Source organism: Bombina bombina, chromosome 5 (assembly GCF_027579735.1).
Source record: "Bombina bombina isolate aBomBom1 chromosome 5, aBomBom1.pri, whole genome shotgun sequence".
In the NCBI taxonomy this organism is placed as follows: Eukaryota; Metazoa; Chordata; class Amphibia; order Anura; family Bombinatoridae; genus Bombina; species Bombina bombina.
This window is the reverse complement of record NC_069503.1, coordinates 569,380,733-569,397,916: the sequence shown is the minus strand read 5'-3', so window position 1 is coordinate 569,397,916 and position 17,184 is coordinate 569,380,733. Positions and strand designations below refer to the sequence as shown.

Genomic DNA, 17,184 nt, shown 5'->3' with positions numbered 1-17,184 from the left:
TCAGCAGCAGTTTCCACAGGGGTTAAACACATAGCATTTACAGTGTTGCTAGTGTTAAAATGACATGTGCATTTGAATTAGAGCATGTGATTTTAACACTATAGTGGACATTTAAAACTTCAACACTAGTAAAATTATTTCTAAAAATGTTTGTAATTATAAAATATACACATAATTTTGTATGGTAAATTAGTTTTACTGAATAGAGCAGAAAGTATCTCCAGGGGCTGGACCTTAATGTTCCAGGGAGATCTAGAGGCTTAGTTGGGAGTTTTTATATATACCTCAGACCACAATGCAGAATTTATAATGATTACATTGCCCCTGAGAAGTATGTTGCACGGCCTTATCTTGCTATAACAAAACTGAGGTTACCTAATAATTTTCTTGTATTTCTCTTTAAAAGGACATTAAACATTTTGTAATTAGAAGACATTTATGTGGTGTTGCTATGAAACAACATAGTTAAGTCTTACCATTTTTAAAACAAATTAACATCCTTTTTACTGCAATTAGTTTTCAATAGCCAATCTCCACCCACCATTTCCATATTTTAGAGGAGCCCATTTGTGCTTTAGTCCACAGACAACAGTGCTAACCACTGTCATAAAGGGCTCCATGTACAAAACAGCGAAAGCTGCTCTGGAGCTCTTGCGGAGCAGGTTTGCATATGCGAGCCTGCTTCCCGCAATGTAAGAAGCAGCGGTCATTAGACCGCTGCTTCTTACACCTTACGCCACCTCTGAGGTAGCGAGGGAAAATCACTGAGAGCTAGCTCGTACGCTCTCGGTGATTGACAGCCCCTTCAGTTGCGCAAAGGAAGAGGCGGGCATTACACACTCCGATGAGTGTATAATGATACATACGGGCAAGCGGATCAACAGATCCGCTGCCCGTGTGTAGCGAAGGCGGGCAGGCGGACAGCTTCGCGAGTTGAGAAGCTGTCCCCCCGCCGCTTAGTACATGGAGCCCAAAGTGGCAGAGTTAACCTTGAGAAGTTTTAATTAATTTGTTCTGTGAGGGTTTGAAAACATAGTTGTGATACCAGTATACTTCACAGTGGAATTTTTTTGTGATAGGTGCAGCTCCATCGAATATAATCGGGAGTGATTCACTAGCTAAGAGGCAGATATAAATCATTACAAATTGTACAATTTTCGAGTAGCAATATTGCAGTGAGCTTTTTCCACAAGATATTGTACACAATTTATCAAATGGTTGACGGACAAGGTTTGCTGCTGGCAACATTTCTGCCCCGGCATTGCAGCTCATGAAGCTGTACCGCCGGTTCTCATTCAACCAATCGCATGAAAGCAAGGCATGTTAATCATCCTGGTTTGCACTTGACAGGGATTATTTAACTCTGCTGCATCAAGATGTTAGGAATAAGTGATCTTAAGAATTCTACTTCTTAACTAACATTGCAGGCTCTCTCACAAGCTCAGAAGCTGCAATCACAGCCTGATAAATGGTCAAACTCCTTTCTCTTCAGCCTTCCCAAACTTATTCTTGCTTGACTCAGAGGCGTAACTAGAAACCACAGGGCCCAGGTGCAAGAATCTAAGAAGGGCCCCCCCACCCCACACCCACCCCCCCCCCAAAAAAAAAAAAAAGTGAATTTGATACATCTCTTTTTTTTTTCTTCATTTAACACAGAAAAATTTGAATCATACTACATGTCTGCAAAAGGAGGTACCCTGTGCCCACAGTCTGACCCCCTATTATTGTATATAGTGACACTGTTTAACCCACCAGTACTGTATATAGTGAGTCAGTGACACAGTCTGTAATCTGTCAGTGAGATGGCTGGCCTGACCCTACCTGCCCCAGTACTTTATAAAGTGACCACAGTAGTCTGTAACATGGTCCAGCCCCCCCGTACTGTATATAGTGGTACTGTATAGACTGACACTGTTTACCCCCTGCCCCCCCCATGCTGTAGTAACAAGGTCTGTAATTTGCTGGTACCAGAAACATACACACAAACACATACATGCATAAATACACACACAGTCACATACATACACACACATAAACACCAATGGGTAAAACAGAAACACTAACCCCTGTAGTCAGAGACACTAGTGAAGCATCATGTCACACTCACATGATATCAGTGCAGGCAGTGGCAGGTCAACGTTTTTTATTGCGACCTCTGCACCCCCTGTAGTTTCGCCCCTGGCTTGACTATATGTGAACTACAATTGGCACAAAAAGGGAGGGGCGTATTAGAGACAGGAAACCGCTTTTCAGATATCAGGGATTCATTTGTGCTTCCAGTAATGAACACGATTCTACTAGAAGTGTGCAAAAAAATCAAATTTACTTATGTACCAATATAAACAACACAAAGAATTATGAAGTGACTCAGTAATTGCAGTGAGACATTGACCAACGCTGGGTATCTATTCAACTTAAAAAGACACATTTGCTTTAAAAATAAAGATTTAATACACATTTAATTTGGTAATCATTTTAAACATTCAGCACTCTACAAACCATAGTAATTTGGCAGCAGGTTCACAAACTCTGCTCAGGTAAAATATATTGTGTTCTAATACTTCTCCTTGGTGTATAGAAAAAGTCTGCATGTGATAATTTTATATACTAGAATAGTTAGGTTAGGAGTTGACATTGATTTGTCTCAGGTTATTTGCTGCAGGCATAATCACTGTGTGACTCCATATTGACATTTAACAGCAGCTATGTGAAAGGATAAATATTAGTTTTGCCATTTCTGTATTGAAAAGCTGTCATAAATATTAAATTAGATAACCTTAGAAAACAGAAAATTAGAAAGTAAAGGATTTGAAATGGAAGAAAACTTTTTATTTACTATTATATAATGAGTTTAAACTTATAAAGCTGTTAAACTTGGACACAAGGAAAAATATATTTTATACAGTTGTTTGCTGTTAATGTGTTTGGGTTTAGGAACATTACATAGTAAAAAAGAAAAGAAGACTTATAGAGACCTTTGTATCAAAGGTCTTGTGGACCTGATCCGACAGTGTGGATCAGGTCCGCAAGACCTCGCTGAATGTGGAGAGCAATACGCTCTCCGTATTCAGCATTGCACCAGCAGCTCACAAGAGCCGCTAGTGCAACGCCACCCCCTGCAGACTCGCGACCAATCGGCCGCCAGCAGGGAGGTGTCAATCAACCCGATCGTACTCAATCGGGTTGAATTGTGGCGATTCCTGTCTGCTCAAAACAGGCGGACAGGGTTATGGAGCAGTGGTCTTTAGACCGCTGCTTCATAACTGCTGTTTCTGGTGAGTCTGAAGACTCGCCAGAAACACAGGCCCAAATGCGCCATACAGAGCTTGAAAAATGGGCCTCATATTGTAAAATAAATAGTTACGTTTAAGTTGGACTGTCTGTATGCTTTATTCTCTTGCTTTGTTGTTATATACTTGTGTAATGGGAGCAACTTTTTACTTTCAGGCCAGGGGTTTTGAAAGACCTGAAGACAATGGGTTCTGTATCCCTGTTTATATTTTTTGTTACACTGCTTGTTCTAGGGAGACAGGTAAGAATTTAAAATTATTCAATAATCATGTTAGTATAAAAAAGCATGGTGTTTATAAATATATGAAATCTTTTTTTAAAAACCTAGAATTATTAAAATAGTTAAAATACAAATTAATCAATAAAGTTTAGAAAGAATCAATATTTAAAATTGACTTTAAATGGACATAATAATACAAAAACTACCCACTCTAATTCATTAAAAAATGTCATTTTAATATTACCGATACTAGCAAATTGTTTCTTTTTTTTTTTGTTTGTTTTTTACTATTTCAGTATTTTTTTTAATGAGAAAAATAAACAGTTATTGATATAATTTACAAACTGAAGGAAACGTCAAACTCCCTCTGAGAGACATTGGAAGCTTTGGTCTTCTATGGCCTTGTCAGTGGCGTGCAGACATATTCTCATAGACAGCCAAAACTATGACTCAGTTTTAAAATTGGTGCTTTATACTAAATAAAGGATTAATTATTAATATTATTTTTTTCAGAACTATACTGTTTCAGTGTTAAAATTGGCAAGACTATGGTTGATGTATTTAAAGTCCCTTGATCTTAAATTATGACCCTATGTGAAGTCTCCCTAAGATTGATGTGGGAAGCCAGATGTGAACCCGTTGCTCAGTGTGCCTAGATGGGTATGGATGCACCTAACTGACGAGGTGCACACTAGGACGAAACATACATCTGGGGTTTTGACATTTCTCTCGTTCAGAGACAGATTGCCTGGTATTTAAGGCCTGGACTGCACTGTTTAGTCAGCATCAGACTGATATACCACAGGAAAGTTCTTCTTTGTGAAAGGCACATTTTGAGCAAAAAGAGTCTGCTCCTAGGGTGGTAACTAGCCATATAACAAGCTAGTATGCTATTGTTCATTTCCTGGGTTGAGCACTTCTCTCTTTTTATTTATGCAATTACCGACCCTGACAGAAATCTCCCTAAGGGTGATGCAGGAAGCCAGACATGGGCTCGTTGCTCAGTGTGCCTTGAGGGAAATCGCTGCAGCTCACTGATGAGGTCCACACTAGGCCAAAATGTACATCTGGCGTTTTGCTGTTTCTCTCATTCCGAGAGGAATTGCCTGGTATTTCGGGACTGGACTGCACTGTTAAAGGGACAGTCTAGTCAAAATTAAACTTTCAGGATTCAGACAGGGCATGCAATTTTAAACAACTTTTCAATTGACTTTTATCATTAAATTTACTTTGTTCACTTGGTGGTATTTTTGAAAAGCTAAACCTAGCTAGGCTCAAACTGATTTCTACAAAAAACTATTAGAATGATCAATAGTTACCAAGCCAGGTACTTAAAGGGACACTGAACCCAATTTTTTTTCTTTCATGATTCAGATAGAGCATGCAATTTTAAGCAACTTTCCAATTTACTCCTATTATAAATTTGTCTTCATTCTCTTACTATCTTTTTTTTAAAAAGAAGGCATCTAAGCTTCTTTTTTTTCGTTCAGGATCTGGACAGCACTTTTTTATTGGTGGGTGAATTTATCCACCAATCAGCAAGAACAACCCAGGTTGTTCACCAAAAGTAGGCCGGCATCTAAACTTACATTCTTGCATTTCAAATAAAGATACCAAGAGAATGAAGAAAAATTGATAATAGGAGTAAATTAGAAAGTTGCTTAAAAAGTCATGCTCTATCTCAATCACGAAAGAAAAAAATTGGGTTCAGTGTCCCTTTAATCAATACTAAAATCTGTGGTTCTGAAAAAAACAGCTAAACTATAGACTAGATGGCTAATTGTGAAATAGTAAATGCTCCTAATGAGTAAACAGAGTATCTCAAGATAATTGTATTAAACTCAGATGATATATATATAATTAAATGTTAAAATTTCAATCACTATAAATGCATATTTAATTATACAAAACAATTCATGAGTCATACATAAATACAAAACACTTTAAAATATCACAGAAACTGTTAAAAAAGCAATTGCTTCACAAAAATAAAAATAAAATACAATGAAAAAAGAAAAAAAGAAATTCATATAAATCATACAGTTTTGGCATACAAATAAAAATGGTTTAACCTTAAAATATAACACACATATAGTGTAGTAAACAAATAAAATCAGTCTCTGGATGATTTTTCAATCAGTTTGATAATGATGAGACCCAATATATACTAAAGTCACTTTGTTAGGAATACTCCAGTATTGCAAACAAATCCTAATGCAGGAGAAAGACAAGACAAAAGAAACTTGTCACAATAAAGCAAATAATTCTAAATGAGGTGATTAATGTCTTACTTACACCGGAAGGTGTCAGACGGCTCCCCCAAAGGCTGTTACTTTATTCCTTACAGCAGGGCACTCGATCTGTTTGCACAAGCGACTGTACAATTATCCAAAGGACGCTTGACAATTTCAGCAGTTACAGCAAAACCGCCGTTTTGACGTTTCAAATTCAGCGTGTCTGTGGCAAATACGGATCCTCAGATGGATCAAAATCAAGAGAGCAACGCGTTTCGGCTAATATGCCTTTCTCAAGGTCTCCTTGCATTACTACAATGGTTCCTTTTATAGGGGTTGCTAATTACTTATGCTGCCATAAGTACTTATTTACAACAGCCTGTTACTTCAAATACTTTATATATCAAGCAAATTCATCTTATATAATAGCGAAAATCTTCAAATAATATGTATGTGAGTGCAATTTTCATAATTTTATTAAAGAGACGTTATAGTCAAAAACTCATGAAAGGCACCAATTTGCGATATGCTCACAATCTAATGTCAAATACAGAGTCCTGTTTTATTAACAATATTATTAGCATGTTTTTAGAGTGTTTAAATAACAGAGTCATGTTATATTATAATGAATACTATGAAGATTATTAAAGTATTTCAATATGCTGACCATGATATGATTACAATCTAATACAGATATCTTATATAAAGTTCTATTGTGTAACAAAGATTATTTAAACATATTCAATCATATCCCATTATTAAGCAAAGCTAATAGTTAGATTATTTAGAAGATAAAAACACTACGTTTTGGAAATATGAGAGTATTTAAATATGCTGGTAATATTATATAAAGACCACTTTAAAAAATTTTTTTTTTATTAACTTAATAAAATTCATAGAATAGGGATCATAGTTGTATCTTCCAATCCCACATACAGTGGGCACACTTGTCCACTAGTTCGTTAAAAACAAGTTCGACAGCGTACACACTGCAGTGGATGTTGACAGGCACAAACATCAACTTAAATCTTAAGGAGGTTTTCATTAGAAGATTAATCAACACTATAACTAACAAATGAATTCAGTGTTATAGAGGATATACTAGTGGATTTCTAATATATAATGCATTATTATTTGTTAATATTTGTATAAAAAAATGATGATACCAATATAATTATAAAAATTGAGAAATATAATTATAAATTAAAATTTAAAACCTAATCTACAAGGAAACATCCCAACTCAAATTCTTCATTTAATCCTTTAGGGGTCAGAGACTTCATTTAGAAGATCCATTTACTCTTTAATTTTAATAGGCTATTATGTATATCCATGCCTATCCAATTTTTCTTGACCTTTGCTATTCCTGTATATTTTAGATATTTGGGATTTGCTTTATTGCAACTATAGAAATGTTTTGGGATGGGAAGTTCTTTATTCCTTTCCTGATCATGATTTTCAATTGATAAAATATGTTCCCTAATACGATCTCTCAGGGGTCTTTCTGATTCTCCTATGTATTGTAGGCCACAAATACACTCAAGAAGGTAGACCACATTTCTATCTGAACATCTTATTTGTTGCTTAATTTTATAACTTTTACCAGTAACATGGGATTTTATTTCTTTTGTTTTTACTGCATGTTTACAGGCCTTACACGTTAGGCATGGAAAATATCCATTAATTACTATTCCCATAAGGTCCTGGTCCCTAGTGTTTTTTCTTTTCATTTCTGTAGGAGCCAGAATTGATTTCAAATTTTGGGATCTTTTATATATTATTTTTGGGTATCTGGGTAGAAACTCTCCTATTAGGTCATCACTTTTTAAGATTGGCCAATGCTTCCTTATACTTTTTTCTATTAGTTATTCTGACTATATTTTGTGATGAAAGGGACAAACATTTCTTTACTATCATTCAACATATTTCTATCTTTCTTTTTTGTTGTTAGTTTTTGTTGTTAGTAACTCCTTCCTGTCTTTTACTTTTAATTCATTTTTAATTTCATTAATATCCTTTTCCTTATATCCTATATCTATAAATGTCTCTTTTAGAACCTCTGCTTGTATATCGTAGTCGATATCGTTACTGCAATTTTTTCAGATGCGTAGTAGCTGGTGGTAACAGCTTGTCTGATGTATAAAATTATTAGCATCCACCGACTTGAAGTGTGTTTTTGTATTTATAATTTTATTTGTAATATATATTTCAAGATCTAAGAAACTTATTTTTTCATTGCTAATTTTGCTAGTGAAATTTAAATTTGTATTGTTTGTATTCCTTTCTAAAATGAATTGTTCAAGGTCCTGATGGGTTCCCTTCCAAATTAAAATTATATCATTGATATAGCGTCTGTATAGGATCAGATTTGCCTCAAATATGCTTGAATCTAAAAATTCTTTCTCCCATAATCCCATAAAGAGATTCACATAACTTGGAGCAAATCTGGTCCCCATTGCAGTTCCACATTTCTGTATATAAATGTCATTGTTGTAATTAAAATATTTATGGGTTAGTATAAAATTGATACTCTCTATTATAAACAATTTCTGTTCGGATTCCATAGTCTCATCTTTATCTAGAAAGTGTTGTACTACTTCTAGGCCATCTTTATGTGAGATGCACATATATAGTGAGGATATGTCGCATGTGGCAAAGAGATAATTATCTTCCCATTTTACATTTTCTAATAGCTTTAGCATCTCTGTAGAATCCTTTAGAAAGGAAGGTAGATTATTAACATACTTTTGTAGATATCCATCGATATATTCTGAAATGTTTGAAGTAATACAATTAATCCCTAATACTATTGGCCTCCCTGGTGGTGAGGTTAGAGATTTATGTATTTTAGGGAGACAATATAGTAGAGGAATTTTGGGTGTTTTTATATGAAGGTACTCCATTTCTTTTTTATTTATTTTGCCTTCTTCATTAGCTTTACTCAAGATCTATTTCAATTGTGAAATAAATTTTATAGTAGGATTTATTGTTATTTTATTATAAGTTATACTATCTCCCAGGATATCTTCACACATTTTATTATAATCTTGGGAATTTTAAATGACTATACCACCCCCTTTATCAGCTGGCTTCACCACTATTCTTTCATTGTTCTCCAATTCTCTAATAGTTTCAAGTTGCTTTTTAGTCAGATTGTTTTTGACATTGCTAATTTTCTCATCTCTAATGTTTTCTATATCTCTAGTTATCAGCCTTTGTTTCGATTGCATGTCCCTTATCATGTTTTGGGTAAAATGTAGATTTTTTTTTCTTAAATTAGAGTGTAGGTAACCTTTTTGGTCTATCAGGGTAGAATCTGATCTTTTTTCAGTTTCTGTTTTGGAAAACCACCTTTTTACAGTAAGCTTTTTTATAAATTTATGTGCATCTATATAAGTGCCGAATTTATCTATTTTACTAGTGGGGGCAAAGGTGAGTCCTTTACTTAGGATATCTTCATGAGTTTTAGTTATTTCAAAATTACTTAAATTGAAAATTCCTTTACTATTGTTTTTGTTTAATCCCAATTTTTTTTTTTTTACCGTTTTGTTCCCCCTCTGGTTCCTCTTTTTCTGATGCTCTTCTTTTTCTTAAACCTATTTGGTTTGGTTGAGGGGAATTATAATTATCCTCATGTATGTGTCTTAGTGGTTCAAATCTGTTTTCAGTGGGTATTCTTATATTTGTATCTGCAGATCTATTCCTATTTTGGGGATAACTGTTATAATTTGTATTTGTATTCCATGTCCTATTGTCATTAAGGTTTCTTTCATATCTATTATTATAGGAGTTTTGTCTGTTTCTGTTATAGGATAGAGAGGTTTTTTTAGGGCCATATCTCCATGTATTGGTATAATCCTTATAATCATTATTGTATTCCCTATTCATATCACTATTTGTGTTTGTATAATCCCTATAATTACTGTTAGAATATGTGTTTGTATAATCTCTATAATTTCCTTGGTTTATGTTGTAGTTCCTATTAGTAACATTATTCTCATTATATCTCTTTTCTGTGGAAGTATTATTATACCTAGTTCTTTGTAGTTGTCTGCCCTGGGATTGTTAGTTGTTTCCTGTCTCACACTTCTCCATCTATGTGAGATGTATTTATTATCCTCAGGATTTTCTATATGTGATAGATAATCTTCCTTATCCCTATTAAATTTACTTATTTTTACTTTAAGTAATTCCTCCTTTGATGAATCCATTAGTTTTTTTTTATCTTTTTTTCTTTCTTTTTTAACTCTTCTAATTCTGTAAACTCCTGTAGTTTATTTTCTAAGTCTTTTATTTCTAATTCTAGTTTTTTAAAAATTTAATTTCTATACTCTTTAATTAATCTCATTAGATTAAATGAAGCCTCCTCTAGGATATTGCTCCATTTAATTTTAAAATCAGGGTCCTCAATGTTAAATGTGCATTCTTTCTTTAGACCCATAGGAACTCTTTTTACTTCCAAATATTTGTCTAGGAATATATACTCCATTCTATGTTTCATTTCTAAAAGGAGTTTGTTTTCAAGTTCTTTTATAAGATCATAAAATGATTCTACATTTTCTTTGGTGATCACAACCTCTCTAGAAAAAAAGAGTATTCATATCCTTATATAAATCTTTTCTATAATCAAACACATTTCTTTCTGCCATAATTGCTGCAGCAGGTCTAGATTAGGAGAAAAATGGAAATCTATCTAAATATGCAAAGTTAGAACTGCGCTCGCAAAATTTATAGTTATTAGAAGCCTACAGATACAGGTGATTTTCTCCAAAAAACACCTTAAATAATGTACAAAAAAACTATTAGAATGATCAATACCAAGCCAGATACTTAATCAATACTAAAATCTGTGGCGCTGAAAAAACAGCTAAACTATAGACTAGATGGCTAATTGTGAAATAGTAAATGCTCCTAATGAGTAAACAGAGTATCTCAAGATAATTATATTAGACTCAGATGATATATATATATAATTCAATGTTAAAAATTCAGTGTTAAAAATCAATCACTATAAATGCATATTTAATTATACAAAACAATTCATGAGTCATACAAAATACAAAACACTTTAAAATATCACAGAAACTGTTCAAAAAAGCAATTGCTTCACAAAAATAAAAATAAAATACAATGAAAAAAGAAAAAAAGAAATTCATATAAACCATACAATTTTGGCATACAAATAAAAATGGTTTAACCTTAAAATATAACCCACATATAGTGTAGTAAACAAACAAAATCAGTCTCTGGACGATTTTTCAATCAGTTTGATAATGAGGAGACCCAATAATATATAGTAAAGTCACTTTGTTAGGAATACACCAGCATAGCAAACAAATCCTAATGCAAGAGAAAGACAATAGAAACTTGACACAAGAAAGCAAATAATTCCAAATGAGGTGATTAATGTCTTACTTACACCGGAAGGTGTCAGACGGCTCCCCCAAAGCGGTCCCAAAGGCTGTTCCTTTATCCAAAGCGGTCCCAAAGGCTGTTCCTTTATTCCTTACAGCAGGGCACTCGATCTGCTTGCACAAGCGACTGTACAATTATTCAAAGGACGCTTGACAATTTCAGCAGTTACAGCAAAACCGCCGTTTTGGCGTTTCAAATTCAGCGTGTCTGTGGCAAATATGGATCCTCAGATGGATCAAAAAAAGAGAGCAGCGCATTTCGGGTAATACGCCTTTCTCAAGCTCTCCTTGCATTACTACAATGGTGCCTTTTATAGGGGTTGTTAATTACTTATGCTGCCATATGTACTTATTTACACAGCCTGTTACTTCAAATACTTTATATATCAAGCAAATTCATCTTATATAATAGAGAAAATCTTCAAATAATATGTATGTGAGTGCAATTTTCATAATTGTATTAAAAAGACGTTATAGTCAAAAACTCATAAATGGCACCCATTTGCGATATGCTCACAATCTAATGTCAAATACAGAGTCCTGTTTTATTAACAAGATTATTAGCATGTTTTTAGAGTGTTTAAATAACAGAGTCATATTATATTATAATGAATACTATGAAGATTATTAAAGTATTTCAATATGCTGACCATGATATGATTACAATCTAATACAGATATCTGATATGAAGTTCTATTGTGTAACAAAGATTATTTAAACATATTCAATCATATCCCATTATTAAGCAATGCTAATAGTTAGATTATTTAGAAGATAAAAACACTACGTTTTGGAAATATGAGAGTATTTAAATATGCTGGTAATATTATATAAAGACCACTTTTAAACAAAACAAATTTTTTATGGATTTTATTAATTTTATTAAATTTATAAAATCCATAAAATTTGGAAGGGAACCCATCAGGACCTTGAACAATTCATTTTAGAAATGAATACAAACAATAAAAATTTAAATTTCACTAGCAAAATTAGCAATGAAAAAATAAGTTTCTTAGATCTTGAAATATATATTACAAATAAAATTATAAATACAAAAACACACTTCAAGTCAGTGGATGCTAATAATTTTATACATCAGACAAGCTGTCACCACCATACTTGGAAAAATATATTACCAAAGGACAGCTAACACGCATCCCAAAAAAATTCAGTAACGATACCGACTACGATATACAAGCAGAGGTTCTAAAAGAGAAATTTATAGATAGAGGATATAAGGAAAAGGATATTATAGCAATTAAAAATGAATTAAAAGTAAAAGACAGGAAGGAGTTACTAACAACAAAAAAGAAAGATAGAAATATGTTGAATGATAGTAAAGAACATTTTGTCCCTTTCATCACAAAATATAGTCAGAATAACTATCTAATAGAAAAAATTATAAGGAAGCATTGGTCGATCTTAAAAAGTGATGACCTAATAGGAGAGTTTCTACCCAGATACCCAAAAATAATATATAAAAGATCCCAAAATTTGAAATCAATTCTGGCTCCTACAGAAATGAAAAGAAAAAACACTAGGGACCAGGACCTTATGGGAAAAGTAATTAATGGATATTTTCCATGCCTAACGTGTAAGACCTGTAAACATGCAGTAAAAACAAAAGAAATAAAATCCAATGTTACTGGTAAGAGTTATAAAATTAAGCAACAAATAAGATTTTCAGATAGAAATGTGGTCTACCTGCTTGAGTGTATTTGTGGCCTACAATACATGGAGAATCAGAAAGAGCCCTGAGAGATCGTATTAGGGAACATATTTTATCAATTGAAAATCATGATCAGGAAAGGAATAAAGAACTTCCCATCCCAAAACATTTCTATAGTTGCAATAAAGCAAATCCCAAAATATACAGGAATAGCAAAGGTCAAGAAAAATTGGAGAGGCATGGATATACATAATAGCCTATTAAAATTAGAGAGTAAATGGATCTTCTAAATGAAGTCTCTGACTCCTAAATAATTAAATCAAGAATTTGAGTTGGGATGTTTCCTTGTGATTAGGTTTTAAATTTAAAATGTAAAATTTATAGTTATATTTCTCAATTTTTATAATTATATTGGTATCATCCTTTTTTATACACCACACGTGTATTATGCCCAGCAGTGAAGGGGTTAATTAGGGAGCTTGTAGGGTAGTGTAGTAGACAACCCAAAGTATTGATCTAGGCCCATTTTGGTATATTTCATGCCACAATTTCCCCGCCAAATGCGATCAAATAAAAAAAAACTTTCACTTTTTCACAATTTTTTTCACAAACTTTTGGTTTCTCACTGAAATTATTTACAAACAGCTTGTGCAATTATGGCACAAATGGTTGTAAATGCTTCTCTGGGATCCCCTTTGTTCAGAAATAGCAGACATATATGGCTTTGGCGTTGCTTTTTGGTAATTAGAAGGCCACTAAATACCGCTGCGCATCACACGTGAATTATGTCTAGCAGTGAAGGTGTTAATTAGGTAGCTTGTAGGGAGCTTGCAGGGTTAATTTTAGCTTTAATGTAGAGATGAGCCTCCCACCTTACACATCACACCCCCTGATCCCTCCCAAACAGCTCTCTTCCCTCCCCCACCCCACAATTGTCCCCGCCATCTTAAGTACTGGCAGAAAGTCTGCCAGTACTAAAATAAAAGGTATTTTTAAATATATATATATATATATTTTTTTTTAGCATATTTATATATGCTGATGTGTAGGATCCCCCCTTAGCCCCCAACCTCCCTGATCCCCCCCCAAACAGCTCTCTAACCTTCCCCCTCTACCTTATTGGTAGCCATCTTGGGTACTAGCAGCCGTCTGCCAGTACCCAGTTTACTAAAAAAAACAGCTTTTTATTATTTTATTATTTTTTTCTGTAGTGTAGCTTTCCCCCAGCCAAAGACCAACCCCCCACCCCCTCCCAGATCCCTTAGATGCTTTTTTAAAATTAAATGTTACCCCACTCTACCCCACTTTTTTTAAAAATTATATAGTGTAGCCGTTCCCACCCGCTTCCACCCCGTGCAAGTGCGTGGCCCCAATGATCCCGCCCACGATCCCGCCCCCCTCGACATCATAGGGCCCATCGATGGCCGCCCACCTGCCTCCCACGTAAGCTCCCATCCACCAACGATACCGGCCATCGATGTCCGGTGCAGAGAGGGCCACAGAGTGGCTCTCTCTGCATCGGATGGCCAAGGGGTGTTATTGCAGGATGCCTCGATATCGAAGCATCACTGCAATAACTGGAAAGCGGCTGGAAGCGAGCAGGATTAAACCCCTAATGCTGTACAGGGCACGTCGCTGGTCTTTAAAGACCAGCTTGTGAAAGACGTACCCTGTACGACATGTGTCCTTAAGGGGTTAACAACCCCTATAAAAGGCAACATTGTAGTAATGCAAGGAGAGTTTGAGAAAGGCGTATTAGCCAAAACGCGTTGCTCTCTTTTTTTGATCCATCTAAGGATCCGTATTTGCCACAGACACGCTGAATTTGAAATGCCAAAACTGCGGTTTTGCTGTAACTGCTGAAATTGTCAAGCATCCTTTGGATAATTATACAGTCGCTTGTGCAAACAGATCAAGTGCCCTGCTGTAAGGAATAAAGGAACAGCCTCATTTGGAATTATTTGCTTTCTTGTGACAAGTTTCTCTTGTCTTTCTCCTGCATTAGGATTTGTTTGCAATGCTGGAGTATTCCTAACAAAGTGACTTTAGTATATACAGGGAGTGCAGAATTATTAGGCAAGTTGTATTTTTGAGGATTAATTTTATTATTGAACAACAACCATGTTCTCAATGAACCCAAAAAAGTCATTAATATCAAAGCTGAATATTTTTGGAAGTAGTTTTTAGTTTGTTTTTAGTTTTAGCTATTTTAGGGGGATATTTGTGTGTGCAGGTGACTATTACTGTGCATAATTATTAGGCAACTTAACAAAAAACAAATATATACCCATTTCAATTATTTATTTTTACCAGTGAATCCAATATAACATCTCAACATTCACAAATATACATTTCTGACATTCAAAAACAAAACAAAAACAAATCAGTGACCAATATAGCCACCTTTCTTTGCAAGGACACTCAAAAGCCTGCCATCCATGGATTCTGTCAGTGTTTTGATCTGTCCACCATCAACATTGCGTGCAGCAGCAACCACAGCCTCCCAGACACTGTTCAGAGAGGTGTACTGTTTTCCCTCCTTGTAAATCTCACATTTGATGATGGACTACAGGTTCTCAATGGGGTTCAGATCAGGTGAACAAGGAGGCCATGTCATTAGATTTTCTTCTTTTATACCCTTTCTTGCCAGCCACGCTGTGGAGTACTTGGACGCGTGTGATGGAGCATTGTCCTGTATAAAAATCATGTTTTTCTTGAAGGATGAAGACTTCTTCCTGTACCACTGCTTGAAGAAGGTGTCTTCCAGAAACTGGCAGTAGGACTGGGAGTTGAGCTTGACTCCATCCTCAACCCGAAAAGGCCCCACAAGCTCATCTTTGATGATACCAGCCCAAACCAGTACTCCACCTCCACCTTGCTGGCGTCTGAGTCGGACTGGAGCTCTCTGCCCTTTACCAATCCAGCCACGGGCCCATCCATCTGGCCCATCAAGACTCACTCTCATTTCATCAGTCCATAAAACCTTAGAAAAATCAGTCTTGAGATATTTCTTGGCCCAGTCTTGACGTTTCAGCTTGTGTGTCTTGTTCAGTAGTGGTCGTCTTTCAGCCTTTCTTACCTTGGCCATGTCTCTGAGTATTGCACACCTTGTGCTTTTGGGCACTCTAGTGATGTTGCAGCTCTGAAATATGGCCAAACTGGTGGCAAGTGGCATCTTGGCAGCTGCACGCTTGACTTTTCTCAGTTCATGGGCAGTTATTTTGCGCCTTGGTTTTTCCACACGCTTCTTGCGACCCTGTTGACTATTTTGAATGAAACGCTTGATTGTTCGATGATCACGCTTCAGAAGCTTTGCAATTTTAAGAGTGCTGCATCCCTCTGCAAGATATCTCACTATTTTTGACTTTTCTGAGCCAGTCAAGTCCTTCTTTTGACCCATTTTGTCAAAGGAAAGGAAGTTGCCTAATAATTATGCACACCTGATATAGGGTGTTGATATCATTAGACCACACCCCTTCTCATTACAGAGATGCACATCACCTAATATGCTTAATTGGTAGTAGGCTTTCGAGCCTATACAGCTTGGAGTAAGACAACATGCATAAAGAGGATGATGTGGTCAAAATACTCATTTGCCTAATAATTCTGCACTCCCTGTATTATTGGGTCTCATCATTATCAAACTGACTGAAAAATCGTCCAGAGACTGATTTTTATTTGTTTACTACACTATATGTGGGTTATATTTTAAGGTTAAACCATTTTTATTTGTATGCCAAAATTGTATGGTTTATATGAATTTCTTTTTTTCTTTTTTCATTGTATTTTATTTTTATTTTTGTGTAGCAATTGCTTTTTTAACAGTTTCTGTGATATTTTAAATTGTTTTGTATTTATGTATAACTCATGAATTGTTTTGTATAATTAAATATGCATTTATAGTGATTGAATTTTTAACACTGAATTTTTAACATTGAATTATATATATATCATCTGAGTCTAATATAATTATCTTATGATACTCTGTTTACTCATTAGGAGCATTTACTATTTCACAATTAGCCATCTAGTCTATAGTTTAGCTGTTTTTTTCAGTGCCACAGATTTTAGTATTGATTAAGTACCTGGCTTGGTATTGATCATTCTAATAGTTTTTTGTAGATTATTTAAGGTGTTTTTTGGAGAAAATCAGCTGTATCTGTAGGCTTCTATTAACTATAAATTTTGCAAGCGCAGTTCTAACTTTGCATATTCAAACTGATTTCTAAACCGTTGAAAACCGCCTCTTAGCTCAGAGCATTTTGAATTTTTTTCAGTTAGATAGTACTAATTCATGTGTTTCATATAGATAACATTGTGCTCACTCCGAGTTATTTAGGATTCTGCCTAAACTGC

General features: G+C 34.8%; 1 protein-coding gene across 1 annotated transcript in view; it reads left to right on the top strand.

Annotated features, from left to right (window-relative positions):
* Positions 1 to 17,184, top strand: part of ADCY2 (adenylate cyclase 2) — a 1,612,539-nt gene that overhangs the window by 1,459,766 nt on the left and 135,589 nt on the right. The window contains exon 23 of the mRNA XM_053715803.1: positions 3,448 to 3,532. Within this exon, the coding sequence (XP_053571778.1) occupies positions 3,448 to 3,532 (85 nt within the window). The remainder of the gene's footprint in view (positions 1 to 3,447; positions 3,533 to 17,184) is intronic.